Source organism: Aspergillus steynii (assembly GCF_002849105.1).
Source record: "Aspergillus steynii IBT 23096 chromosome Unknown P170scaffold_2, whole genome shotgun sequence".
Lineage (NCBI taxonomy): Eukaryota > Fungi > Ascomycota > Eurotiomycetes > Eurotiales > Aspergillaceae > Aspergillus > Aspergillus steynii.
In genome coordinates this window covers 469,663-496,329 of record NW_020194399.1, presented here as the reverse complement: position 1 = coordinate 496,329, position 26,667 = coordinate 469,663, and the positions used below count along the sequence as shown (strand labels likewise).

At 51.9% G+C, this 26,667-nt stretch overlaps 10 protein-coding genes across 10 annotated transcripts; 3 read left to right on the top strand and 7 right to left on the bottom strand.

Annotated features, from left to right (window-relative positions):
- Positions 1 to 518: 518 nt before the first annotated feature.
- P170DRAFT_443752 (putative salicylate synthetase) lies at positions 519 to 1,856 on the top strand (the record flags this gene model as incomplete). The annotated part of the gene is made up of 1 exon (XM_024850580.1): positions 519 to 1,856. One exon carries the CDS (start codon positions 519 to 521, stop codon positions 1,854 to 1,856), a length of 1,338 nt encoding a protein of 445 aa, XP_024706863.1.
- Positions 1,857 to 2,343: 487 nt separating this feature from the next.
- P170DRAFT_471495 (uncharacterized protein) lies at positions 2,344 to 4,107 on the bottom strand (the record flags this gene model as incomplete). The annotated part of the gene is made up of 4 exons (XM_024852844.1): positions 2,344 to 3,404; positions 3,468 to 3,666; positions 3,723 to 3,782; positions 3,838 to 4,107. The coding sequence occupies 4 exons, from the start codon at positions 4,105 to 4,107 to the stop codon at positions 2,344 to 2,346; spliced, it is 1,590 nt and encodes a 529-aa protein (XP_024706862.1).
- Positions 4,108 to 4,795: 688 nt separating this feature from the next.
- On the bottom strand, positions 4,796 to 5,876 carry P170DRAFT_400484 (uncharacterized protein; the record flags this gene model as incomplete). The annotated part of the gene is made up of 4 exons (XM_024846329.1): positions 4,796 to 5,374; positions 5,425 to 5,481; positions 5,537 to 5,762; positions 5,833 to 5,876. The coding sequence occupies 4 exons, from the start codon at positions 5,874 to 5,876 to the stop codon at positions 4,796 to 4,798; spliced, it is 906 nt and encodes a 301-aa protein (XP_024706861.1).
- Positions 5,877 to 6,424: 548 nt separating this feature from the next.
- On the top strand, positions 6,425 to 7,738 carry P170DRAFT_461770 (uncharacterized protein; the record flags this gene model as incomplete). The annotated part of the gene is made up of 2 exons (XM_024852059.1): positions 6,425 to 6,598; positions 6,661 to 7,738. The coding sequence occupies 2 exons, from the start codon at positions 6,425 to 6,427 to the stop codon at positions 7,270 to 7,272; spliced, it is 786 nt and encodes a 261-aa protein (XP_024706860.1). The 3' UTR covers positions 7,273 to 7,738.
- P170DRAFT_506542 (uncharacterized protein) lies at positions 7,095 to 8,192 on the bottom strand. The gene is made up of 2 exons (XM_024854402.1): positions 7,754 to 8,192; positions 7,095 to 7,696 (listed from the first exon to the last, which is right to left on the bottom strand). Exons 1-2 carry the CDS (start codon positions 8,034 to 8,036, stop codon positions 7,377 to 7,379), a joined length of 603 nt encoding a protein of 200 aa, XP_024706859.1. The 5' UTR covers positions 8,037 to 8,192; the 3' UTR covers positions 7,095 to 7,376.
- A 512-nt stretch (positions 8,193 to 8,704) lies between these two features.
- P170DRAFT_433488 (uncharacterized protein) lies at positions 8,705 to 9,784 on the bottom strand. The gene is made up of 2 exons (XM_024848500.1): positions 9,334 to 9,784; positions 8,705 to 9,262 (listed from the first exon to the last, which is right to left on the bottom strand). Exons 1-2 carry the CDS (start codon positions 9,777 to 9,779, stop codon positions 8,752 to 8,754), a joined length of 957 nt encoding a protein of 318 aa, XP_024706858.1. The 5' UTR covers positions 9,780 to 9,784; the 3' UTR covers positions 8,705 to 8,751.
- A 231-nt stretch (positions 9,785 to 10,015) lies between these two features.
- P170DRAFT_351023 (glycoside hydrolase family 131 protein) lies at positions 10,016 to 11,250 on the bottom strand (the record flags this gene model as incomplete). Its single annotated transcript, XM_024843833.1, has 4 exons — positions 10,016 to 10,277; positions 10,329 to 10,909; positions 10,964 to 11,097; positions 11,145 to 11,250. 4 exons carry the CDS (start codon positions 11,248 to 11,250, stop codon positions 10,016 to 10,018), a joined length of 1,083 nt encoding a protein of 360 aa, XP_024706857.1.
- An 839-nt stretch (positions 11,251 to 12,089) lies between these two features.
- Positions 12,090 to 20,060, bottom strand: P170DRAFT_351036 (type I polyketide synthase; the record flags this gene model as incomplete). Its single annotated transcript, XM_024843835.1, has 7 exons — positions 12,090 to 12,971; positions 13,050 to 13,343; positions 13,406 to 14,569; positions 14,660 to 18,066; positions 18,129 to 18,666; positions 18,739 to 19,264; positions 19,321 to 20,060. 7 exons carry the CDS (start codon positions 20,058 to 20,060, stop codon positions 12,090 to 12,092), a joined length of 7,551 nt encoding a protein of 2,516 aa, XP_024706856.1.
- A 639-nt stretch (positions 20,061 to 20,699) lies between these two features.
- P170DRAFT_443747 (uncharacterized protein) lies at positions 20,700 to 21,560 on the top strand (the record flags this gene model as incomplete). The annotated part of the gene is made up of 2 exons (XM_024850579.1): positions 20,700 to 20,745; positions 20,881 to 21,560. The coding sequence occupies 2 exons, from the start codon at positions 20,700 to 20,702 to the stop codon at positions 21,558 to 21,560; spliced, it is 726 nt and encodes a 241-aa protein (XP_024706855.1).
- Positions 21,561 to 22,463: 903 nt separating this feature from the next.
- P170DRAFT_461768 (exoribonuclease II) lies at positions 22,464 to 25,984 on the bottom strand. The gene is made up of 3 exons (XM_024852058.1): positions 25,783 to 25,984; positions 25,376 to 25,722; positions 22,464 to 25,304 (listed from the first exon to the last, which is right to left on the bottom strand). The coding sequence occupies exons 1-3, from the start codon at positions 25,963 to 25,965 to the stop codon at positions 22,691 to 22,693; spliced, it is 3,144 nt and encodes a 1,047-aa protein (XP_024706854.1). The 5' UTR covers positions 25,966 to 25,984; the 3' UTR covers positions 22,464 to 22,690.
- Between the last annotated feature and the right edge of the window lie 683 nt (positions 25,985 to 26,667).

The following is a 26,667-nucleotide window of genomic DNA, read 5'->3' as shown; positions in this document are numbered from 1 at the left end:
ACGTGTCTACGTACGGCATCTCCCCTGCGTACAGGTATGAATATGGGGTTTGTTTAGCTATGTTATGCAAGCATGCGCACGACCACGTATCTGCAGAATACGTGGCAGACAACTTTGGAAGAGTCGAGGGACTTTAGGAGCGGTAGCTGGAAAGAGAACAAGTCAGCGTCGAACACCGCTAAGTTTCGCGCAGGGCGGTAAACCTTTCCACTCATGCATCATCCCGGAGTGTTGTGGGGACTGTCAGGGGACAATGTTCTGACAGGATAGGAACGCCATAAAGGCTCTGCATCAGAGAAGTGACGTGACATCATTCTGCAGATGAACGTGCTCGGGCCTCGCATTTTCAGCGAAGGAACAAACGTCGGTGACAGGGAGCAGCAATTTCAGGGGCTGATAGATATAAAGGGTGTCATCATTTTCCGGGAGATAACTTGGGAGAAGGAAAGTTCAGATTTGCAATTGGTCTGTAACAGTACTGTTCGCGGTTTACTGGCACTGTCTTCAGCTTCTCTACTATGGCCCAATTCAAGAGCCCAATTGCCCTGCCAGGTCCCAAAGACTGCCTTGAAACGGTTGTCGGTTTGCTCGCTCGCCACCGGGAGAGTGATTACTGGACGTACGAGCACAAAGATACCTGGTACGTCGGTATCCGCAACCAGGTATCTCTCGTGGTTGACTGCGTCGGTAAGAAAGCCACCATCATTGATCGAGATGGGAAAGAGGAATCTCAAGACGTCAGCGAGCCCTTGAACGACGTCGCCAGAAAGTTCATTGCGCAGTATACGGTGCCCGGGGTGAAGATCTTCGGTCAGGTCGCGTTCAACTATCATGCTCACATTGCCGGCCAAGCATACAACCCGGGCACATGGCCTCTTCTGCTCCTGGTTGTTCCTTCCGTTCAAGTCACTGTTAGCAGGGACAGGATCATGGTTGCTGGATTTAAGGAGGAGGAGGCCGATTCCCTGGTCGACTTGATCCATGGACATATCAACAGCCCCGATATCGTCATTCCGGAATCTCGTTCCACCGTCGATGTGCAAACCGGGGCAGAGAACTATAAGTCCCGCGTGGCGCAGTCAATAGAGGAGATAAAGCAGGGGAAATACACGAAAGCAATCCCCTCTCGGATGGTAAACCTGCCAGACAGAGTCGATATGCCAGCAACTCTGTTCCACGGCCGACGGGCCAACACTCCCGCGCGAACATTTTCCTTCAAGCACCGCAACATTCAAGCAACAGGCTTCAGCCCAGAGGTCCTAGTCTCAATCGACTGTGACACCATCTTCACAGAAGCCCTAGCTGGCACGCAGCTTGCCGAAGGCGCAGACATGGAACCCACACGACACAAGCTCCTGAACGACCCGAAAGAGGTGAACGAGCACGTCATCGCCATCAGAGGCTCGATGCGCCGTCTAGGCCTGATCTGCCCGGCCGATAGCATCGCCGTGAAGAACTTCATGACTGTCATGCCCCGCGGGAACGTCCAACATCTCTTCTCCCATGTATGCGGGCAGCTGACGCCCGGGAAGGACGGATGGGATGCGCTGCCGGGCCTCGTGGCTAACATCACGGTGCCCGGTCTCCCGGGCCAGAGTAATATGGATGCCATCCGGTGCTTTGAGCATCAGCCTCGCGATCTTTACTGTGGTGCTGCTCTCATTCTGGACCATGAGGCAGGCTTCTTCGACGCCACTCTTGTCCTTCGGACTGTGTTCCAGGACCAGACTCGGCAGTGGCTGCAGGCTGGGGCTGGGGTTACGGCGTATTCGAATCCAGAGAGGGAGTTTATGGAGACGTGTGAGAAGCTTGGGAGTGTCGTTCCGCATGTCATTGCGGAGGTTGTTAAGGGATAGTTGGATGTGGTTTTGCTGGATAAAAGTCCGGTACTCGGGGAGCTAGATGCCTTAGGTGTCTCGTTGGAGCCTGAGGCCTTAAACTGCCCAATCGAGTTAGTCTATACCACCAACAGCAGGCTTTAGTCTTCGAGACCTTTCCTCAATTCAAGCATTCCATCATTTCTTTTCCTCGCTTTCTCTTGATTTCACTAATTCAGACTCTACCGTCTTAGATCAAGAGATTCTGTCAAAAAGCATTCTGTAGAATGCAAACCTGAGGCAGATCCAAATTCATGGATTTTCTCTGGTCTCGACGGGAAGTAAAATCTCATGATAGAAGTGAATCATGCCATAACTAAGTGAATTATGCTATAAAGATCCAGATTCCGTTTACCGTTCGTCTGATGTTATTTTGGACGAACATTCTGGAAGCTGGAATAATCTAGGTACATCTCACCACCCATCAAGCTTGCTCGACGATACCATTATCTGCAATCCGATAGAATTACCTCCCACTGAAGCGGACATCATGTATCTTGCCCGAGTTGTTTCCCACCTGGAAGCCGCTGTTAGGCCCCGAGAACACCACACTGTTCGTGTAGGTAGAGGTACAATGGATGGCTTTGACCACTGTATCACTCAGCAGTTTGTCCCGACCCGCAGCAGCCTCTTTCAGCAGCTGGAGTGATTCGTCATTGGTGCTCAGCTCAGACACTTCACTCGCGCACATTCGACGCTGTTCTTCTTGACTTTCCGGGAAGAGGTCAATCAACCCGTCCACCAACTCGCTGATATCCTCGATCAGGCGCATGAAGCTCTTCTCTTCATACAGAGTCCATTCGCTCTGCTCCAGCGTGATCTCGCCCTGTCGCTTTATGGCCAGATTTTGCATCTTCAGGTGAAGAGATGCTGAGACATTGTCTAGCTCTTGAGCTGGATCCAGCGCCGGGGCGGCCGTTTTCCCAGCTCGTTTCTTAAACCGCTTCGAAGCTGACTCGGCGTCTTCGAACAGCTCCATAATCTGCTCTAAAAGACTTTGCACCTGCTCTTTATCCTCAGGCGCAAGGTCCGCTGTCTTCAGTGACTTCACGTCGTTTAGGTTCGCCAAACCGACTGCGTGGCCCCAACGGGTCAGTCGAAGACGCACCACGTCCAGTTTCAACAAGCTGGTCTGGAAGCTCGCGCCAAAATTCCCGCCCAACTGAATATGTCCGAAACTTCGAACCGCGTCATTCAGGAGCTGGGATTGCTCGTTAAGCTTCTCCATCGTTTCTTTCTGCATTTCTGTCATGGCGTCTTGCTTCGACTCTAGCTCATCGTTCTGCTTGATGATTCTTCCAGTGTCGGATTGAATGGCGGCCGTTCGCTTGTCGAATACTCTGGTCTGAGACACCAGGAACTCGACGTTCCCGTTCATGTTTTGAACTACCTCGTCTATAACTTCCACGGTCCGGAGAGTAGACAGCCCGACCGCCTGGGCGAGCTCGTTCACGGCTTCTGCCATGTTCGAGATAGCGCCCGCAAGGGCTTCATCCGATCCGTCGATCAAGCTGCTGAACCACTTTTCTGGAGAAGTCAGCTACGGACCCGATAGATATCTTTGAGTCGGTGGGAGAACGCAATACTTACTGAATCTCTTCCGCGCCGCATATTCCTGCGCGACGGAGCAGATTATCAGCATGCCCGAGAAGACGCGCGAGACGCAGCGCTGAAAGGGCTGTTGCTGTGGGGTTCTGTTCTCGATTATCGAGAGTCTGTCGAAGAATCGATGCGTGAAGTCGAAAAAGCCCATGACTTTGTCATAATCCGCGGACACGGTGGCAAAGGACTAGACGGCTATCAGCTGGCACGGCTCTCTGAACTGGGTGGCTTTCGAGTACGCACCTCCATGACTTGCCCAAAGGCCGTGAAAATCAAGCAGGCCGGCATCGCGGGAGGAAATGCCTGAATTACATCAATTATTATCATCAAGAATGCATATATTCAAGACGCAGCGCACCGATGTCGAACTCCCAACCACATTGACCGTGTTAACCACCTTCTCGATCAACCACATATTGTTTTTGAATGCCGTGCGCACTTTTTCAACTTTTGACCGATCGTGACGAAATTCCTTGAATTCAAGGGACAGTCCTTCGGTACTTTGCATGATATCGTTTATGTCGTGCGACTTGGCCAGTCGGAGACTCCTTTTGGTCCGTTTTTCGTAGTCCTCGACCGCCTGCTGCCATAGCTGGGCCAGGTCGGAATCCTGAGTTGCCATTCCCATGGCTGCTGTTAGTTTCGAGTGAGCTTGATGGATAGGAAGCGACAAAAATGAGTTGAGTGCTGAAATAACGCTTGCAGTTGATGCGAGCCTTGTCCTTCGCTTTGGTAGCTGAGAGAACGCAATATGTGACAAGGCAAACTCTGGGCCTTCACCTCGCAACCTCAATTTCCAACCAATAGAGACCCAACAGGTGTTGCAACATGCAATCGTCCACCTTACTCACATTGAAGTCGAGGAATCAGCTCTATCATCTGCGTTCGGAGGTGTCGGGCGGGGGTTGCGTCTTGCTGCAGGATGCATGGCCTTTAGTCTAAATGATTGGCGACAGCCTGCAGCCTCTCAGCCAGGTGGCCCAACCACTTCGGATTATGATTTCATAGCCTTGGCTTGTGCAATTACGTGGATTGTAATTCCCCGCTTCTACTGTGCTTCATGGACTTTCTGCTTCGGTTCCGTGATGTGCGGTAGGAGGATAGATGGATATCTGCGGGAATAGTTCCGGTCAAAAAACATCTCTGTTCTTGAATATTCCCAAACAGGATGGTGTGTATATAATACTAGAGTGGGAAAAAAATGCCCTTCAAAACATTTGTAATCTCATCTTGATTGAACATGCTAACAAATATGTCACCAACACTTGACTTATACTTATCATTCTCCTAGAGTCCCTCGATTCATACACCCCAAATCAACCATTTCTAAAGCTAAATCCCTTCAACTGCCCCGCGTTCTGCCCAAGCTGCAAGCCCGAATTATGGGACCCAGAAAATGTAGCATTCGACACGTTCTGCGCGCCCTTTTCCTCCTCCGGAATCACAATCTTCGACATCCACTGAACAATCACGCGCACCACCTTCTTAAAATCCTTATCATCGTCGGCATCATACTGACTCAAACGCAGCTGGTTCCGGGCCAGCTTCTCAGGCGGAGGAGCCTCAGGACATCGGGCCAGATCTTCATCGACGATCTTGACGTCTTTCCCGCCTGCTTTCGTTTTCACGCCGGCGTAGAAGCCCTCGATCTCGAACTCGGCGCCGTCTTGCTTGAGGGCGGAGAAGGCGGGTGGGATGGAAATTAGCTGGTGGGCTTTTTCTTTGAGGTCAGACCCGGCGGGGATTTCTGAGTCGGGAATGTTGGCGAACTGGAAGTACTTCGTGGCTGCGGATAGAGAGCTATCTTGGAAGTGAGGTGTTCCGAGCAGGAGGATGCCCTGGACGTAGCCGATGAGCTCGCGTTTCTTGGGGTGTTGCGCTGCTCGGACGAGGGCCTGGATACTCTCAGTTGGAGGATTAGAAGTAGGGATGGAAAAGTACGTACGTTCTCCACAACTGTGCCACCGAGACCGTGTGCAACGAAGATTAGGGCTCGTTCTTCCTATTTAATTCTCAGCATATTCGATCACAAGGGCTGGTTTGGGACTATGTCTCACCTTGTCTTTCTCGAGCCGATGATCCATCACCTCGTTAATCAAGTCGCCAGAGATATCGTTGATTTCGGCATCCTCGTCGAAGAACGAACTGATGGTCGCGTCATACTCAAAGGAGAGAATACATCCGTCACCCGCCTTTGCGGCAAGGAGCTTCTCAGGCCAGAAGAGACCGGCCTCGGAAGTCCACGGTGCTTGGTCGCCTAGGAGGCCGTGGACAAGCACGATGCTGCAGTACAGTGACACTCATGGTTAGAACTGAGCATAGGAATGGGTGTAAGGACAAGGGACAGTCTCACTCAGCTTTGGCATTAGCTGGCTCGCGAACAACACGGATAGACATTCTGAAGACAGGATGTTTGCGATGCTGGAAGCATCATGCGAGGAGGTGATCTTTCGGATGCCTTATATAAGGATTGATGCGAAAGGGTGATCGAATAGAGAAATAGCACGTACACGACATACTGCACACCGAATGACTTGACTGCGTCAGGAAGACTGGTGGCAGTTGGGCTATTGGGTACAAGTGGCGAAGCGGGGTTTGGACGTCAAAGCAGCTATTTGATGCAGCTGTACAGGATCTACAGTGACAGGTCAGAATTGGGAAGAAATCGGTGTGGGAGGATTTCAGTACCTTGGGGGACGTTGTATCCGGGATTGGTGGTGTCCGATAATTTCCGATGTCAGCTGGTCCTAGGACGGATTATAGGAGGCAATTATGAAAATATAGGTGATGTGGTGTGAATCTTTGGGGTGCTATACAACTTATGAGTTGAAACGGTTGTGATTGGTCCATTTAGGATCTATAGGCGACCATTCGGACCGATGTTAACCCGGCGGGTCCCATCTTTTCCATCGTCGGCGTCTCCATCCATTCTTCTCTCACCCACTATGGCAGTAACCGAGTCACCGGTGGATTTTGGGTTGCCGGGTGATACCATCCCCGAACGATGCGGTGTGAGGGAGATTAGGGACGTTACTCGCATTCTCGAAGATGCAGGCATCCCCTGCTGTATGGCAGGGGCTTCAGCGTTGGTCTGGTTTGGGGCCTGGCGCGTGCGATGTGTAAGACGTCCCATTCTCATTACACATCCAAGAACAGCATCCCGGTGAGTGACTGATTCCAGGACTTTGAGATATGTGTTCCTACGGAGAAAGTCAGCCAAGCTGTGGAGCTGCTGAAATCAGACCCCCATGACAAGGTCTATCAGCCCTGGAAGCCGGAGAATTTCCAACCCGGTGCTCTAACACATACCTTTCCGCGGTTTAAACTCCGAGGTGTTTCTCTGCGTTTTCAAATCCTCCCCTCGGATGATTGTGCCTTCAATATCTATGATGTGGACCGCAGTCCGTCTGGTCTTCCGTATCCTAAACTGGAATCATATGCCCAGAGTCTCCTAGACACTCAGAGGAGAGTGGATCTTACTGATCTGATTGACGGGATGAATCTCACTGAAGAATGGGGGGAAGAGCATCTAAACCTGGATAAAATGACCGACGTGGCCTATGCGAAGCAAAAGAATGCGAAGATCCTAGCATCGATGTTGCCTGGTGAAGACCCGTTTGATTATCCAGGAGTCCCGGCTCACGCAAGACCGCTGCGAGAAATATGGCAAGAGATTGACAGGGGGAAGCAAAAGCGGATTTCGCTGGAACTTCCGGTTGAGTATTTTGCAACGAGATTCTTTGCCTACGGTCAAGGGGATCCTCGGTTAGATACGACTAGGCCACACGTCTAGTGGCCAATACGTGCTCAAGCCCTGCTTTCGTTGAAACAGGTCTATATGCCTAATGCGACCTCCGCAAGTTTAATAGGCTTGTACATTGACCTTCGTGGGGGCTTTCACGCAACTCCGAAGGCATGCTTCATGCGCCGAACACGATTTGCATCCGACTGGTTACGCCGACTATATGCGTTGATAAACGCCTGCCGGTGCTCCGCGTTCAACTGTTGCCTGACAGCATGAACCTGAGTGGCCATGTTTCTACCAAGGAACTCTAGATCCACGAAGTCACTGTCGGCGGTCCGGGCAAAGAATGCACCCAGCTTGGCTATCAGGATGCCCTTAATATTCAGGACCATAAATTCTCGCTGGCCAGACGAGGATCTGGCAGTGATAGGCTCTGATGCAGTTGAAATATCCTCAGGCGCTCCAAGAGAACCTTTCGACTTGTCAGCGAGATAATTGAGAGATTTGAACCCTTCTGCTTCGTGCTTACCTTGAAGAATAAGATCAACTGCCACAATATGCTGCGGGGGGCTTTCGTTGCCACCACCCACAGTAACGAACACCCTCATTACGCCAGCTACGGGGCCGGCGGGACAACGAATCCTAGAAATCAATTCAAAGCAATATTCTCCGGACAGAATCCAACTATCAAACCTTTCCTGGACGAATGACTTCAAGAAGTCTCTGCATATCACATCCAACAGCGATATCGACGTCCTGTGTAGTCCGTGTGCTCCCGCGCAGACGGAGAGAAAATCCCCCCATGACAGCATAAAAGACTTGATTATCTACCAGCATCGTGGTGACATAGTCTGCTGCCGCGAACAGATGTGGTTCAGTTGCTGAATTTGCCGCCGCGATCAAGTTCAGCATCTCGTGGGGAGCATATGTGTTGCCTGGTTGTTGGAATGGTCGTTCACGAAGATTGTAGGCCATGTTATCGACAGAGGAGCAGGGAGCAGAGTCCTGGACTTCTTTCTACAACAAAAAAAGAATCAAAAACATACAACAGCCGGGATTCGCTGGTGGTCACCCACCCAACTACTAACCGGCCGGCGTGAGGCTTAAGTACGGCTGAGCGGACGGGAAGCCCTGTTCTCCTCACCCTGTGGTCGTATGTGCTAGTTTAGGCCTTTGGGAGATATATCAGCGACTGCATTGACCGAGACCGACATAAATAAGGCCTGGAAGAACTCACTGGGTTGGGGTCACCTTTGGATTTCTCATTGGAATGGGCTCTGGAAAGAAGGCGCCAGTAGCTCCTTGCCAACCATCAAATATAATAACAGTACTTTGAAACACTAACCGTGCCACGTAGCCGCGCAGCTTAATCCTTGCCCTCATGAGCCTGTTCATAGGTCGTGGAATATCAAGGACAGGGGACCTGATGAACGTTGGTTGGCGTACGCCATTCCGGGCGGGGCCCCACGGGAGACGCACCCTTATTATCTCGTATTATCATTATTATCATTGGAGTACAAGCAACAGTCAACCATCTCCCTCGGCGATCGGGGTGCTCAACAGCCAGCGCGTAAAAAGATCCAGAATCTCCGTATCTTTCTTCTCAAAGCTGTATAGTCTAGACTGTCGAATGGACATAACTCCTTTGTCCATGCATGCGTACAGCATACGCCCGTGTTGTGGCCCGACGAGAGACACCACCAGAATGGGGAATCGCGTCTCTCGGGGGAATACCGGCGGTCGATTCTGCATGTCTTTCTCTCTGAAAACCCCTTCGTGCCAGAGTTCCGCTTCCTGTTCCGAAATATCTGGCTGGCTGGCGCGTGATTTCATGACATTAATCAGGAACGTCAGCTCGACCAAGGTAATGGTGTCTTCGTGAACGTCGCAATTTAGGCGAACGGACGCGACGATATGAGGAAACTTGGGAAGGCCGTTTTCCTCCTCCGGCCATTGCCAGGCAAATCCCTCGTATAGTCTCTGCTGACCGATGATCTTGCCGCCCAGTCCGTTTTTGAGAAGCAGAGGATCTGGGAAACTAAGCATATCACCCGTTAACTTGGAGACCTTCTGAAAGGTTGACTGCCATTAAAAGGGCGTTGGAAATACGTGATCTGTTCCCATCCAACATCACAAACAAGGCTCAACCTGGTCATTGTTTCTCCCTCACGAGGTGGCTTGGGGAAACCAACTCGTGAGAAGTGGCTCAGCCAGCCGGAAAGATACCTTTCGACATTGGTGGCACAATTTAACGGACTCCACGGAAGCCCTGCCGGCCCTTGGCCTCTGGTTGACGGCGCATATTCGATGAACCCCGGTTCCTCTTTGACTGGATGCGTATCAAGCACGGTTTGAGGTAGAGGGCAGAAGAGCACAGGGGGGCTGGCACACATATAACTACCTGGCTTATGGTCCAGAGGGAAAGTGTCCCACTTGACTTTGATTTGACTAAGGTCCGAGGCAGTAATTTTGCCGATGTCCCAGTTGGTTTTTGTTTGGATTACTGAGTCCCAAAGAGCCAGCAGAGCCCGACGAGCACGATCGCTGGATGGCATTTTGGGTGCTGACGGTGGAGTAGAGATGATGGAAACCTCGAATTCTCCGAGGTGGAGGAAAAGCGGGGCCACTTGGCAGAAAACGATTTGGCCGGGCTACTAGAAACACTACTAGTTGACATTTAATACTTCTTCCATTCCTCTCCCATCCTCTATTCTTACAACCTCTTGCATCGCCCTCAGACTCCCAAGGTAATGTCCCTGGGATATGAAAAATTCTGTAATGAAAAGACTTACTAACGAGTAAAGTCTCGTGCATGCACCCCAGAACGAGAGATGAGAGATTTCAAAAGTGATCCGATGTCAGCCAGAAGCTCCGATGCAGTCGTCGGGCTTGGGAGGGAGGCCGAAGAAGTAGTCGTGCTTGCAGGGGTAGTTTCAGTAGGAACTGGTGTAGGGACAGCAGAGGTCGTCACAGCAGCCGAGGCGGACGATGCTGCAGCACTGGTGCCTGTCGGCTCAGCGGTGGAGACAGCTTCGAAGGTGGTAGATGCGCTGCTGCCAACACTGCTCGTGGCCGCAGCGGCCACTTCCTGTGTCGTCGCGGACACAGCAGATGTTTGAGTCGTCGAAGCTTCGGAAGAAGCATCAGAATTCGAGTCAGAGGACCTACCAGATCCGATCTTGGTAGTAATAGGACCCTCCTCCACATACACCCCCGACCAGAAGAAGTCCTCCTGCTCATCACTGGAACTACTGCCCGGCAGCCTCAACACACCGACATGCCAGTCCGCAGAGTTGGACGAGGCATCTGCACTAACGGGCTTGACGACCTGGGTCAACGCGTCCGAGCCATTGCTGGCCCAGAGCCCGACCTTTTGGGCGTCAAAGTCAATGTCATATGCAAAGTTATACCAGTGGCCGGCCTCGAGCTGGACCGACCACTGCGTTTCGCCCCCTGCGTTCCACCGAAGAGTGTTGTCTTTGCCGCCGGAGCTACCGTACTGCAGCTCGGTGAAGTGGCTTTCGAAAAACGCGATCTGGTGCTCGAAAGACGGGCTCGGCGCGTTGGTGGTCTTCGTGGACAACGAGAAATGGTAGTAGAGATGACCGGAGCCCAGGTCGGAGGAGGTCTGGGGGATCAGTTCGGTGCGCTCCATGGTTTGGCCGTTCCAAGTGGCGGTTCCATCCTACAGACACGATTGTTAGAGTCAGTTCGAATGATAGATGGAGGAGAGACATACGATGCTGGTCCGTAGTCCCTTGGCATCGCTGGCAGCAGGGTTCTTGAGATCGCTCGACAGCTCTAAGTATTCGGAGGTCTTGCCGTCGCCGTGAATGTACCATTGATAGGCTCCAACTTGGTTGGACCAGGACCCTATACGGTCAGTATGTTCTCGTTATTGATGAAGAAACCCCACGTACAGTCATCCAAGTCGGCGACAGAGTCGGAAGAATTGAAGACTCCACTCCACAGCACCGAACCAGCCAGTGCGGAAGTGGGAAAAAGAAGGGGAACGAATGGCTTCATTTCAAGGGAAGGGAACGTGTGAAAGAAAGAAAGCAGAAAGAAAGACAGTATGGCCGGCACAGCTGGCGAGAAATTCCATGGTGGCCTTCAGCGGTTAAATAGAGGCAGTCGGAGATGAGCAAGTGAAACCGACGGTTTCATATTGACCGGCAACACTCTATCTGACGGATGATGCTATCGGTATCCACTTGGAGCATCCTCTAAGGGGTCTACCTTACTCCGTCCGTCTTGTCTTTGAAACACTGACATGGTGCTAATCATCTAGCGCCGTTAATTCCATGAGGACGGTCGGAGTCCATCCCGGGTGTATTACCAAGATCACATTGGGGTCGCGATTGACGCTATAATTAGCGGTGTCCACCCATCAAGCTAATTCGCAAACGCTTGTCTCCTTCGCTATTCTCCACTCCGGTCATCCTTTCCCATCCAACGTCACACTCGCCGTTTCTCCCGGGCGAGGTGGCTTGAAGCCAACTCGAACGCAAGGACCGGGAAGAATTGGTTTCTATCGTCGAATGTAAACGGAGGATACGGAAGAAGCATATGCCCCAAGTGGCGATGCAGGAAGTGTCTGAGCTGGTAGCTTGGATAAGTATAGATCCGGTTCAACGTGTATAGGGCGCCTCTGAGTTCTGAGGCTCGGGCGTTGGCTAGCAGGAGATATATTGGAAATTTATCATTGGAGGTATAGGTAGTTGTAGCCTGTCCAAGTTGGCTTTAGATATAATTAGATAAGATATTTCGGTAAACACAATTTAATTCAACATTAATTATCAAGTTTGACTATCGTTCAAATGCACAAATCAAACCAATTAAACAAAAAAAAATAAAGAAATATACTAACCCTCATTCATCAACCCCCACTCCTCCTTGACCTTGACCGACAAAATGCCCGACTTCTTCAAAATCAACCTCGCCAGCACCGGCAACGAATCACTCGCCAAGATCTCCAAGATCTGCAAACTCGCCTCCAGCTCCCTCGTAATCCAATTCCGCACCTCAATCGCCACCAACGAATCCAACCCATACACCGAGATCGGCACCGACGGATCCAGCTCCTCCGCCGGCCTCATCAAGATACTCGACAACTTCTTGATCACCGCATCCACGACTAAGCTCTCTGCGCCGTCGAGCGCCCTCGCAGCCCGAACCGCCACCGCGGGCGAAACCTCCGCAGCGATATGTTTCGACGCGGTATTCGACGCGGCTGTTTCCATGAGTCGCGACAGACGGGTGAGGTTCGAGAACCGCGCGTCTTTCACCCAGTGAGGGAGCTCCGCGACAGGGGTCGATTTGATGAAGTCGAAGCCGATAACGCAGTGTCCTTCGCTGGACGTGCGGATCTCGTTCCGGATTGCCGCCGCCACGATGCAGCGGATCTCGGTGGCCGTGATGGCGGACGTGCCGAGCTGCGCGGATACCTGTTCCAGCTTCTGCTGGTCTTCGCTGAGGTAGCCGACGCCGCGGACGATGGGTAGGTCGAGGGTTGTGCAGGGAAGCCCGGAGGCGTGCGGGTACTGCGCCATGGCTGCCATGAAGCCGCCGCTGGCGGCGTATTGGGCTTGGCCCATGTTGCCGATGAAGCTGGCGCCGGAGGAGAGGTTGATGAAGAAGTCGAGGGTGGAGGTGGCGAGGAGGGTTTGCAGGTTCATGATGCCGTGGACTCGAGGTTTGATGACAGCCATGTAGTCGTCGTAGGTCATTTTTTCGAACAGGATGTCCTGGGGAAGTTAGTGCGTGAGATAGGTAGGTGGGATCAACGGGGGACGTACGCGGAGAACCATGGCTCCGTAGATGACGCCTCGAACAGGCGGCATTTGGCCAAGGACATGGCCTAGCTTTTCTGTGACGTCTGTCTGGTTGGATATGTCGCAGCGACATACTTCGACTGCCACTCCGTTGGCGGTCAGATCTTGTAATGTCTGCTTGGCGTTGTCACTTGATGCGCCGCTCCTAGAAACAAGGATGAGATGCGTTGCGCCTTTGCTTGGGAGCCAGCTAGCTAGGTCGAGACCGATTCCGCTTGTTCCTCCGACGACTATGTACGAGGCTTTTGGCTGGAGGATAGCACCGGGACGTCTGGCTGGGTGGACCTATTGTTGCAATATTGTTAGCATTAGGACAGATCAGAATGGTAATTAAGGTGATATCATACCTTCACCATAGCAGGGGCGTCGTCTTCGTTATCCACCATCTGAACAACCATCTTCCCAATAACCTGACCACCCTGCAAGGCACGGAAGCCAGACTCAATCTCCGAGATTGGGAGCGTGGTAATAGGCCATTGCACTCGCGCCTTGCTTCGAACAAACAGATCCATGGAATTGCGCAACAGCCTGTTGAACATCTTCGGTCGCTTCTCCCGGACCACGTTCATATCCACCGAGGCAAACGACACGTTCCTATCAAAGGGCGCCATTTCGAGTCTGGAGTTCTGCACGATATCCCTCTTCCCCATCTCGATGAACCGACCGAACGGCGCAACACATTTGAAGGTTGCCTGCAGTGCATCCCCGTCCAGGGAGTTCAAGGCCACATCGACACCCTCGCCGTCCGTGGCGTGAAGAATCCCCCGGGCAAACGAGGTATCTCGGCTGAAGTAGATCTGGTCATCGGCTAGGTTGTACGTCTCCATCAGGAATTCCTTCTTCTGCTGGCTGCCGACGGTGGCGAAGATTCTGGCCCCAATGGACTGTGCTATGATGATGGCTGCTTGTCCGACTCCTCCGGCGGCAGCATGGATGAGGATGCTTTCCCATTCCTTTAGCCGTCCGAGCTCTATCAGTGAGTAGTATGCTGTGCTGAAGACTGTGGAAACGGAAGCTGCTACCTCTAGCGAGACATTCTTTGGTACAGTCCATGCGCAGTAGGCCGGGCATCGTGCGATAGCCGCCAGACATCCTGGAGACATAGCAAACACTCGATCTCCTACTTGGAAGTCGGTGACCTTCGACCCAACAGCGGTGATGGTTCCACTGCACTCCTGACCCAGCATGCCCTCCTGGAGCTGGCCCATGGCGACAAGCACATCTCTAAAGTTCAGACCCACATGCGAGACGCGGACTTCAATATAATCCTCTGGCAATTGGGCTTCGAGAGACTGATCATCGGTGAAATACAGCTCATCCAACATCCGGCTATGGCCGGTGGTGAGTCGCAACGGCCGCTCCGGCTGCTGGAATGGTTGTAGCTGTGGTGGCGCCTCCTGTGTTTCTTGCTGGATGCTCAAATTGAGCATATCGTTATCCACAAGTCGCGATACACAAATACGCCCTTGGCGAACAGTGAATTCCATGTCGGCCTCTGTAAGCTGTGACTTCTGACAGAATACGCCGCTAAACACTTTGCCGATGTGGCTGGTGGCTTCCGTGTTCGACATGTTTAGCTGCTCACCCAAATCCAGCGTGACGAATGGCAGCCCAGTTTCTGATCTCACTGTTCGAGCAAGACCTATCACCATGTTCTCGGCGAGTGATCGTGAGTCCTTGTTGTTGTGCTGGATGACCCACAACAGTCCTCGAGCTCCACTGACGAGATTCTGGATTTTCTTGAAGTGGCTAGGGTCCAACTGCGAGAGAATGGGTTGGTCCATATCACCAATGAAAACACACCATTTTCCAGTGACGTTTGCCTGGGTGAGTTTTGTTTCGACGGGCAACACACCCGTAGACTCTCTTAATGATTGTTTCAAGTCCCGCTTGAGATTGGACTCTTTCTGCGAACCATCCTCGATAATCACGATGTCGCCGTCATTCTCCGGGCCGTTCTTCAAGCCCTTCGCCGTAGATACCATGATGCTGCTGCTTCTATCATCGGAGTCCGGGTAGTCATCGAGCTGGATGTCAATTCCGGAGAAGTCATTCGCCGCCAAAACACTGTTCCATCCATTGAGATCGAGAAGCGGTCCGTCAACGCGAGTTGGATCTTGACTCAGCCACCACCCAGGCAACGATGCGAACGGGAAAAGTCTGGCTTTGAAAGATGTCTCCTCGATCAGAATCAACTTACCCCCAGGCTTCAGTAGCATCCTCACATGTTCGACTGTCTTGTTGATCTCCGGAGTCGCATGGAGCACGTTACACGCAACAACCAAGTCGTATGAATGAGCCTGATAACCCTGCTTCGTCGGGTCGGAGGATATATCGAGCGTTTGGTACGTCATGAGATGGTCCCACGCCTCGAACTTGACTTTGGCCTTTTCGAAAAAGCCGGGCGAGATGTCGGTGTAGGTATACTGGCTGAAGCGAGGTGTTGTTCCGGATTTCCCTCCCCCGAGTGCTTCCAGAATGGGCACTGTGGCACCGCCGGTTCCGGCGCCGATCTCGACAATGTTTAGGTTTGGGTTCTGATGTCCCATCTGGTTGATACACACCGAGACCTGGGAATATGATTGCCGCATGTTATCGATCTCTTGATAGTATCTGTTCAACAAGTCGTCTTCGAGCATACAGGTCAACGGGTCCACTTCTCCGCGCAGAATCCCCGGAAGTGACTCTCCGATTTGATACAGGAGGGCCCCTGATCCGTTCATGTTTCTAACGTATTCAATTGTCTGTTGTGACAATGGCTCCGCGAGACGGGCTGTACGGCAGGCCTTCTGGACCCAGCGGTAGAATTTCAGGTAGTGGTTTTCGAGGTTGCGTACTTCCTCATCCGAAACACGGTTCAGAGCGTTTCGAAGGTAGTGCTCAGCCAGCCGGTCTAAGAGTCGCATTCTCTGGACTCCGTGCGGATCTCCTTTGCTTCCCTCGAGCAAGGACTTGTAGTCTTTCGTAGTGAGGAAGTCAAGACACGGCTCCCAGTGAAGCTTATAGCACATGGCGTTGGGCTCCTTTGCCCATGTTCTACCGCCGTCGTTGGTCATAGGTACCATGACCACCCCATCGATTTCAATAGCTGCATTTTCAGGGTCTTCGGGCTGCATCACTAAGATTCGGTTACCCCGTGGTCGGTGGGTTGAAGAGGGTAGAGGAGGTCGTGCATAGAGCTGAAACTGGGTGCCTGCAGAGAAAGGTCGCGCGAGAGATATAGTGAACTGCGAGATCCGGGATGGAACGTACGTTACATCCATTTGTCCGTTCTGGTATCCAAGGAGTGTCCACAATATTTGGAGACAATGATCGAGTGTGACAGGATGAATGATGCAATCCGTTTCATACTCATTCGGCATACACGGTTTGGTGTCTGGCACGCTAAAGGTAGCTCTTGCTTTCAAGTCGTCGCTAACAAACACGTCAGACAGGCCTCGGAAAAGCCACCCATACTCAACACCGCTGCTCCCAACATTGCTGTATAGAGTCTCGGATTCAACAGGCACAGTGCATGCAGTCTGTATGTCTGATAATTGCCGTGATATCTCCTCTGAAATGGCCGCCTCTCGCCGGTTTCCGTCAACCGGGTTCGCATCCTTATGTTCTTGGCCTTTCACAAACCCGTGGAAATGTTGCTCCCAGCCACGCGTTTCAACCCACGAGAAGGCTTTAAACTCATGCCAACCATCCAGAGACCTACTAGAGGATTCATTCACACGTCTCAAGGTAAACATAGTTTCGACCGATGCTCCCTCAGGGATGGTCAAGGCACGAGAGATCGACACGTCTCGAAGCTCGATCTTCTCCAATATGATGTGATGCAGTTCGGCCTGCTTGACTATTGCTTCAATCGCCATAGACAGGAATGCCGTCAACGGGTAAACATTGCTCCCCAGGACCTTGTGCTGACGAATCCATGGGAAGTCATCCAATCGAAGAATATTTCTCCAGCGGGGCTCGAGATCAATGTTTTCCATGCAGAGGGAGCCGAGGAGGTCGTTGCGCGGAGATGGCCTATAGTACAGATTATGCGCCAATCGGGACATGTGAAAGTATCGCTCTGAATGATTCCATGGGTATTTGGGCATATTTGTTAACAGCGTTGGCTTTTGTGCACGGTCCGTATCGGGGAAATTGACGGCTCCCAGATCAACTGGAAAGCCGCGCGTGAAGAGGGCGCCCACGAATTGCTGGGCAGCCTCGACTGCATCAACCTTGCGCTTCAATGTTGGTAGATACTCGATCGTCCTGCTTGAGAAGCTATGCGAAGAAATTTGCTTGATTGGCGTCTGAAGAGCGCAATGCGGGCCAATTTCAATCAGCGTATTGACTTTAGGATTCTCCGTGAGAAGGCTCTGGAGAGCTTGAACAAACTCCACCCGGGAAACAAGATTATCCACCCAATATGACGCATTGAGGTTTGGTGCAGACATTTTCCGGCCGTGAACTGCTGAATGAAAGGGAATGTCAGAGTCTTTTGGAGCTACCTTGCCCATCAGGAGACGATATTGCTGAGCAACCTGCTTCATATGGTGAGAATGGTAGGCCACATCTACCTGCAGCCGGCGGGTAAACATTTGCTCTTTATCCAGAACACCCTGTAGTTCGACGATGGCCTCCTCATCTCCGGATACCGTGACGCTGGATCCACTATTTACACACGCGATGACGGCATGTTTGTTCAAAAGCGCATCGATAAATGGCTGTACCTCCGTGGCGCTGGCGCCCACCGCTAACATAGCTCCTTGGGTCTTTGAATTTTGCGTTAAAAAGCTGGAGGCAAGGCCACGAGCGTATGCGATCTGAACGCATTCTTCTAGAGTCAGATTCTTGGCTGCGTATGCTGCCGCTATCTCGCCGCTAGAATGCCCTGTCACAGCACTAGGGTTGATCCTCCATGAACGGAGCAAATCGACCAATGCTAGTTGAACAGCTGTGCATGCTGGCTGGCTCATGTGGGCTTTGGAGAGCGAGCTAGTAGCGGGATCGTCGAGAACTAACTCATCTGTAATCCAATGTTAGAATTGACTTCAAAAGTGGCTCACGGGCATTGTTTCTGGGCCATACCGATCATTGAGAAAGCAGCTCCAAGATCCGCGAGGCAAGCATCCACAGCTCGCATTGTCTGTCTGAACACTGGATAGTTCGCTATCAACTCCTTGCCCATCCCAAGCCATTGAGCCCCCTGGCCAGTGAAGACAAACGCCAGGACAGGATCTTGCGCCGCTCGATGTGGTTCGGGGTTACTGGTTAAGAATCCGACTAATTCTTTGTCTACCGATGCGGACACTGCAAGCCTCCATTGAAAGAAGCTTCGTCTTTGGCCGAGTGTATATGCGATGTTACCCAATAATTGATTGTCGAATATTGCCGGGTGCTTCACAAGGTACGCATTAAGATCACTTGCCCGCTGCGCAAGCGCTTGTTTGTCATGGCCTGTGAGAACGAATAGCTTTCGTGGCAGGGGGTCTGACTTGATGGTTCCGTCGCCTTTGCTACGGGAGCCAGCCCGCAGAATGACATGGGCGTTTGATCCTCCGAAACCGAAGTTGTTCACACTGGCGTAGGGCTTGCCTCGAGGCCACGGGACCAACTTCTTGGGTACCTGTTTCAACGAGTAAGTATGATTCTGCTCTAGTTGCAAGTTGCTACTGCCTGAACGAGCACCTTTCCTTACCTTCATATTCCACTTTGCCAAGGGAATGTCCCCGTTTGCCTTGTCGAAATTGCAGTTCGGTAGCACAAATCCCCTTTCTAACATCATGGCCGTTTTAATTATCGAAACAACTCCACTAGCGCCCTCTAGATGGCCGAGATTTGATTTGACCGAGCCAATGAACAACGGCTGGCGAGGTGTCCGACCTTTGCCGAAAATTGTATGCAGCGCCGTCGCTTCGATTGGATCTCCCACTTGGGTTCCTGTGCCATGCGCTTCGACGTATCCTGCCAGTGCAGGGTCGACGCCCGCCTCTTCGTAGGCCGAGCGCATGAGCGATACTTGCGCTGCGCCGTTGGGCATGGTGATTCCTCTTGTTCGGCCGTCTTGATTTGTTCCGGTGTTCACGATGATAGCTCTCACAGCGTCTCCTGCCTTTTGCGCGACATCGAGTGGTTTCAACACGATGCAACCAACACCTTCGCCACGTCCGAATCCATTTCCTCGTTCGTCAAATGCATATGTACGTCCTTCTTCGGAGAGTAGTCTAGGTAGAGAAAGGGTATCAGTATCTAATGGCATTGTAAATATGACAATTCTTACCTTGCGCGCGTCATGGATATGAAACCTTCCGGGAACAAGTTCAGGTGACATCCGGCTACAATAGCAGTGGAGCATTCTCCCGCGCGAAGACTTTGACAGGCCAAATGCACAGCAGTCAAGCTGGAGGAGCACGCAGTATCTATCGTGAGACTAGGCCCCTGAAGATCAAAATAGTATGAAATGCGATTCGACTGCAGCGAAGCAGCGGTGCCCGTTGCCGCATACATAGGACTTGCCTCCGTGTCCTTAAAATTGTTCATATCGTACTCCGGGATCGAGGCGCCCGCAAAAACGCCAATCTTGCGCCCCGCGATCGAATGGTTCGGTATGCCTGCATTCTCAAGCGCTTCGTATGTACATTCGAGGGCCAGCCGTTGTTGGGGGTCGAGAGATCGTGCTTCTTGGAGAGTGATGTTGAAGAACGGCGCATCGAACAGGCCGACATCCTCTTTCAGAAAGTGGCCACCTTTCGTGCTGATTGATCCGGCACGATCAGGATTGGGGTGATAGAACGCGGAGGCATTGAATCGGGACTCGGGGATTGGTGACCACGCGCTTCTACCACGAGAGCACAATTCCCAGAAATCTTCCGGGCTGGAGACATCGCCGGGCAAGCGACAGGCCATGCCGACAATGGCCAATTGCTCCAGTCCTGCATTTTGATTGCCTCCATTCACGTTCGTACTCCCATTGTCATTATTATCTGTATTATTAGAGGCGGATTGATGCTGAGAATGCATCGTCTGGTTTTGATCGGTTTCAGTCAAGGGGTCGAGAGATCCGTCTGGAGATTCTGCTTTCGTTAACATCGCAATGCCGAAAGAAAGGGTAAATAAAAACAAAAGAATGAATGAAAAAGATATATATAGTACGCGAGATCTAGCAGAATGATCCCACGAGACGCAAAAATTCGCAATGTATCCTCTCGACGCACAGCGATGGCGTGGTATGTAAAGCACACGAGGATGAAAATATTACGAGGTCTAGCCCCCTTTCATTGTCTACCGATCTTAATCGCTCGGCAGATCAGGCGGTCGATGTGCATTCTGTAGCTCTGGCAAAGTCCTGGCGTGCCTTGCATATCCCTTCGTGGCCGCTTTGAACTCAACCGGCCGTCAAGTACGTAACCCCATCCCTAGATCCCAGGTGGGGACGAATCGGTTGTTGTGAATCTTCAAAGTCCTGGATTACTCTTTTCGTTTGATTGACTGAACTGGTCATCATAACGCTTGGTGATAAACCCAGATTCTTGTGTTTCAAAAGGCATGAGGCGAGCCGACACCGTCAGAGCCTAAGGTTATACAAAATCTTTGATCGAATCGCTTCATTTACTTCAGATCGAGTCAGAACGTGGACTGAATTTCCGATAGCTCGTCGCCATGAAGTTCTTGTGCTTACCTGGAGGCTATTGCAACAGAAAGGTACGTTCGTCTGGATTCAAGTCTACTAAATTGACCATCTCTGACCTGGTGTCCCGGGCTCAGACCTTCGAAGCACAACTCGGTATGTCAGTCTTTCAGTCATTAGTGAATCCATAACTGACCGAAGAGCGTTAACCAGGACCTCTCTCGCAATGCCTGAACGCTAGCGAAAAGGCCGATTTCCACTTCACCCAAGGGGACCTCGCCGTGAAAATACCCCTCGTCGAATTCGAAGGCTTCTTCGGTCCCCCACCCAACTACACCTTCGTCGACGTGAACCTCGGCACAACCGCATTCAGCATCCGCGAGTTCCCCAAACGCGAAACCCCCGAGGAGACCATGCGTCTAGTCGTCAACATGCTCAATGACCCCCGGCCGTCGAACATCCCCGAAGTCATGGATCGGCTGATCGGGATCCTGGACTCGGAGGGCGACATTGACGGCGTGATCGGGTACTCGGAGGGGGCGGTTATGGCGACGACGCTGTTGCTGGAGGAGGCGCGACGACAGCGCGACTCAGGCCGCCAGCCGATGATTAAATGCGCGGTCTTGATCTGTGGATGGCCGCCGATGGACCCGGTGACGGGACAGACGATGTTGACGGATCAGTTCGACGAAGTCATCGACATCCCGTCCTGTCACGTGGTGGGTGGCCAGGACCCCTTCCTCGATGCCTCCATGGCGCTGTATAATTTCTGGGACCCCGACCAGGCGCACATCTTCGATCATGGTGGTGGTCATGCCGTTCCGCGAGAGCTGGGCACTTGTCAGGAAATCGCGGAGATTATTCGGGGGTTGATTTCGGGGGAAAGTTCCTAGGTTAAGTTTGCATAGTATTCACGTTCTCTATTCTCTTAGTACTATCTTCTCTATTCTTTATTCTGACCAGCCTATGCTTCTGCTGCGATCTTAATCCCATGCACATCCCAGTCCTCCGTACAGCAATCGCAAATCAATGAAGGGGGGACGTTGAAACCAATCCCTGCCACTAAACCCCTAAAATATACCTCCAGGTATCCGGCTGTGCAACCCAAACCAGCCACGAAACCTACACCAGCGCACAGCAGCCAAGTGGAAACAAGCTTCCAGGGTACGACTCACTCGCATAGACAATTCCTTTGTTTGTCCCGACCAATGTTGCACCGCCCCCTTGCATGCAGCACGCAAGTAGTACCAAACGATCCTTGCGTCCCGAATACGAGGACCGCAGGTCCACCGGCGAATGTGGCGAATGAGAGGGCCTGGAAACGAATGAAACATTCCGCGCACCTGGATAAGTGGAATCGATGGTGTTGGGCTAATCAGGGTGATGATTCGGGGTTTCGTGGCGTTTGTTCGCACATTCTGCCGCGGTTGGAGGTTGCCTCTTGCTTTGCGATCGTCTTCGGTTCTCGGTTGTCTGGATTTGCTGTTTTATGTACTCTGAACTGACTCTGACTGGGTCCTATTGCCCGTCCCTGGCGTAGATTATCAGGTTCAGTCGCTCGAGTTCATCAAAGGCTGGGGCAGCCATGCGACTGCAGCGATCGGAATAACCCATGTTTAAACTTGGTGACGCATGGGAAAACTCACAGGTCTCTGCGCTAGGATTAATAAAGACACCTGTTCTTTCAAGGTATCTCACCCCATGTAGTCGACAGTCCTCCTAGCTTGGGATGCGCGCGTGCGTTTAATTTCCTCCTTTGCGCTGCAGATCCGGGAACCGTTGCTGGACAGATTGTGGAGTCGATGGAAATAAGAAATCTATAGTACATGAAACTAACCAGAGTGGATATGGTACATGAGAGGGTTCGTATTTAACGCCTGGTTGATGCTTATTTTGTGTCCTCAAGGAGAGGTTGGCAAGCCCCTGCTGCGAAGGGTTGATGCAGCCATAACGCCCGACCGGAATTGACAATCATAGCATGTGAGGGATGCCGGGTCCATCGAAAGAAAAAAAATATATACGCTCAGCGCCATTCGCCGACTCGTTCGAACGGTTTGACCACCCGCGTAGCTTCCATGATCACGAGCAGACGGGATAGATCGACCTGGATAATCTTGGCTTCCACCACGCTGAGGATGTCGATATCGGCGAGCTCGGCTGGCGCAAGGATCTGACAGCGGAGCCCGAGAGATGTGATTACGCCCGCGAACACCTGTCCAGATTGCGGTCCTACAGTTGGGTTGGCAGTGAAAGGCTTGTGAACCAAACACTTGAAGCTCTCGGGCAGCTTGCACTCCACGAAATAGAAGGCCCGGAAGAGCAGCATGCAGCCCCAGAACTGCTTGGATCCCCGGTCAATGTTCCGGAGGCGGTTACGCTTCCAGCGGGAACGGTCGATGTAATTATCCACGTATTCCCGGGAAAATGGGAGGATAGACTCATCTGCCGTGGCATCGAAGCGACGACCGTGCTTATTCTCAAACCGCAGTGCAGCTTCTATCTGATAGTGGGCTAACAAGTCGGTGTATCGTCGGAGCGGGCTAGTTGATTTGACATAGGCGTCCAGCCCTAGGGGGACGTGGTGAGATGGCGAAGACGAGGACATTCCCTTGGGTGCAGCCAATTGAAACCAGCTCTGTCCACCAAATTTATTGATGTTGTTATTCGTTAGATGGGGATATTCGGGGTGGTAGTGTGTCCCATCGTAGATGACCGGGATGTTGCGCTCGGCACACCATGTGGCAGAGACCCAGCAGGCCAGATTCATTAACAAAGAGACCAAGTCACGCTTTGAGAGATCCGGGACTTCGTGGGGATCCACGTCTCGTTGATGCAGACGAATGACAGGGTCACCCAAGGTATAGTGACCCTCATTCACACGCATATTATATGGTGCCAACGGTTTCAAGCCTGCAGTCATTGAGACCGGGGTGTCAATCGGGGTGGGCCACTCCATGGCGCCGTTCTTGCGCCTGTGTTCCCGAAAAGCGAGCATCAGGTTCCTTAAAGTATGGAAATTATCCTCGTCCTCGGGGGAAAGAGTTTCTCGCATATTCTTGCGGGGGGGCTCGTTTTGGAATCCGCCTCCGACTTCCAATGTCCGAACATGGCCCTTTCCATCAGGCTCGAACAAGTCCCTTAGTTTGTGGTGCGTGATATATATGACATTTCTGACTGTACCATTGGAAACATCTGTTTCCAGAACCTCGCCCTTGAGGTTCATTTTGGCGCTGAAGGTGAGGGCCGGACGGTTAGGAGCCAAACTAAAGTGCGCCCGAGTGAGTGACTCGGGCAGCATTGGATAGGTTCGTTCGGGGGTATAAAGGGTCTGAACACGAGATGCCGCGTATTCCATGATGCTGTGATTCGAGTCAATGAACGCCGACGGGTTTGCGATATGGGTACGAATCCAGAAGGTATCATCAGAACCCGGAATGCGCTCCAGAGAAACACCGTCGTCGATCTCCTGGGCGTCCGGGTTATCTATACAGTACACTGGCAAGTCCCCCCAATCGGTTCTCGCATTCTGCATGGTGTCTTCGACACCATCAGACTTCAACTTTTTGCAAGCTTCTTGAACATCTGCCCAAGCCGCATCAGAGCTCGGCGAAATTCCATGGCCGGGCAGAGCTACACTTTGATCCAGTAGTCGAAGGTTCTCCCATGGGGCTATCGCTCCTATTTCTTGCAGGAATAGCGGAGCAGTTGCTGCCGTTAGATCTAGACCATCATACATCCCCGTGGAACGCATGATATGTGACCCAGTAGATCGCAAAACTCCAGAGTTCATTTGTCCTGTTGGAAGGGCCCATAACTGGAGGAATTCAATAATGATACGATCATTGGAATTGAACTGCTCGGTCGACACTTGGCGGAAGGCCATCGGTTTCCCCTCCTCGCCAGGCTGGAATCGAGTTGCCGTTGGACCAACGGAGCCCATTATCGTTGGTGAGCGCACTTTCCTGCTGAGACGTATGAGACGCTGGGCCTTCTGAATAAACTGCAGCATTGGGGCTTCTATCGGAACCGCAAGAGCCTTGTTGGATCTAAGCCTAATAAGGTACTCTTGATGGGCACGCACCCAAGCAGTCACAGTTTCTAGGGTTTGAGCAACGCGCTTCGGCTGAACCAAGTAATGGTCTGAGAACAGCGAGCTCCGATCCTGCGCGATTATGAATTGATTTCGACAAGCGACCCGATGAACAGCACAAAGTGTTGCATCAGTCAACTGGTCCTTCTCGACACCCAATGCCCTGCACGCCAGCTCCTCGAGAGTGAACTCCATTTTATCGTTCTCATCCGCCACGGTATCATGCATGTTGACCAACTGATTCGAATAGGTCTGGAAGACTTCCTGAACCTGCTCATCAAATGCATTGACCATCCGCAATAGCGGTGCCCCAACGGGTCTCGGCACGCCGCCCTCGATGGTGGATTGCAGGTGTCGACTCAATTGTGCAATGTTGTCAGGGAAATGCGGATACAACGGAGTCACCAACTCCCGGGGGGCAAACCCCTTTATCACATATTCAATATCACGGTCGTCAGCAACGCGCCATTTGCCCCGGAGCGTATAAAACTGCTGCTGCTTGAACATTGATCGGACATAGACGGCGAAACTCAGCATACCGTCGGGACTGCATCAAAAACACAAGGTCAGTAAGGTTCCGTAGAAAAAAGAAAACCAAAGCTCAAAAGAGCCACGTACAGTGATAAAGCCACCAAATCTCCCGGTTCCAGGAAGTCCCCCACGCCATCTCCCTCATCAGCAAGATTGTCGAATTCCAAGGCGTCCTCGTCGGCTGCTTGCAGCGCATCACCATCCATATCGTCGGATCCCTTTTGATCATTCATCATATTGCCAATCCAAGGAGAGGACACCTCGCCGGCATTCGAGGTTTGCGGACCCCGGACCGGATCCAGCGCATTCGAGTGTGTGTCCTGCCATTTGCGCAGATAATCTCGGATGTCTTTATTCTCCTCGAACTCGGTTTTCAGGCGGATGTCGTCGATGGAGGCCAAGGGTTTGGGGCTGTCCGAACTTGTAGGAGAATTCTGCACCGCGGTCAGCTAGTTCATTCATTAAAGTTATCCGGTAGCTCTGAACCAACTCACATTCGTCGCCTCGCTGCTCAGGTACCTCCGAGATGTCGCTCTCGATGAAAGCAACCGCGTACACGCACATAACGAGAAGGGGCTAGCTCGACGGATCGAAAGGACGGAGCTGCCATGTCGCATTGAGAGACTAAGCCCAGCCACTCCAGGAGGGTTTCGACTCCTCAACAGATTGAAGGACATTGTCGAGCATCGTACATGCCCCAGAGTGGAGTGCAGGGAAAATCAAGAAGATGACATCGCCAACGCGCGGAGACCGTAAAATCTGGCCATTCTGCCGGCAGCCCCTGCATCACCGCCTTGGCGGTCAGTTGGCCGTGCAGATTTATCACATGATCGGCTTCCCCAAATGGACTAGCGGGCCATGCTATTTTGGGAATTCATGCCTTATTGCCTTGTCGCCTTATGGCCCTGCTGCCTTGTTGCCTGGCCATTGAGCATGGCGATGGGCGTGAATAGTCGACATTATTGAGGCTATAACGGCTCGCAGCTAATGTTTTTATATATCTTTTCGATCGTGGCATTTCAAGGACCTGTGAGTCCCTCGCTGCACACGGGATCAACAGCAGAAAGCAGGGCTCCCAGGGAAATAGAACAGTCGCCGGATATTTCCTGGTGATCTACAGAGGTTTCATGAAGACAGCTACTGAACCAGAAGTGATGATTTTATTCCAAGACCATATCTCAAAACAGCCAACAAGCGACAGTTCTGGACATTGGATGTCACATAACAATCAACGAGACAAAAACATAAACCCGAAACGAATCAGCAGAACGACAGTTACTGCATGTAGCAGAAGAGCGAAAGAAGAAAACGAAGCAAAGGCATAAAACCAGAAAGAAAAGGGGAAAGGTCTATCAAGGACGACATCTATCATGCTAGCC

Bases quoted from the DNA above. Each gene is read 5' to 3' on its own strand.
- P170DRAFT_506542 (XM_024854402.1), bottom strand. From the start codon at position 8,036: ATGCTGTCATGGGGGGATTTTCTCTCCGTCTGCGCGGGAGCACACGGA. The intron at 7,697-7,753 runs GTAAGCACGAAG...ACAAGTCGAAAG, and splicing joins AGTTGATCTTATTCTTCAAG to GTTCTCTTGGAGCGCCTGAG.
- P170DRAFT_433488 (XM_024848500.1), bottom strand. From the start codon at position 9,779: ATGCCATCCAGCGATCGTGCTCGTCGGGCTCTGCTGGCTCTTTGGGAC. The intron at 9,263-9,333 runs GTATTTCCAACG...TGATATGCTTAG, and splicing joins GTTGGATGGGAACAGATCAC to TTTCCCAGATCCTCTGCTTC.
- P170DRAFT_461768 (XM_024852058.1), bottom strand. From the start codon at position 25,965: ATGTCCTTCAATCTGTTGAGGAGTCGAAACCCTCCTGGAGTGGCTGGG. The intron at 25,723-25,782 runs GTGAGTTGGTTC...ACCGCGGTGCAG, and splicing joins TGAGCAGCGAGGCGACGAAT to AATTCTCCTACAAGTTCGGA. The intron at 25,305-25,375 runs GTACGTGGCTCT...TTTTTGATGCAG, and splicing joins GATTTGGTGGCTTTATCACT to TCCCGACGGTATGCTGAGTT.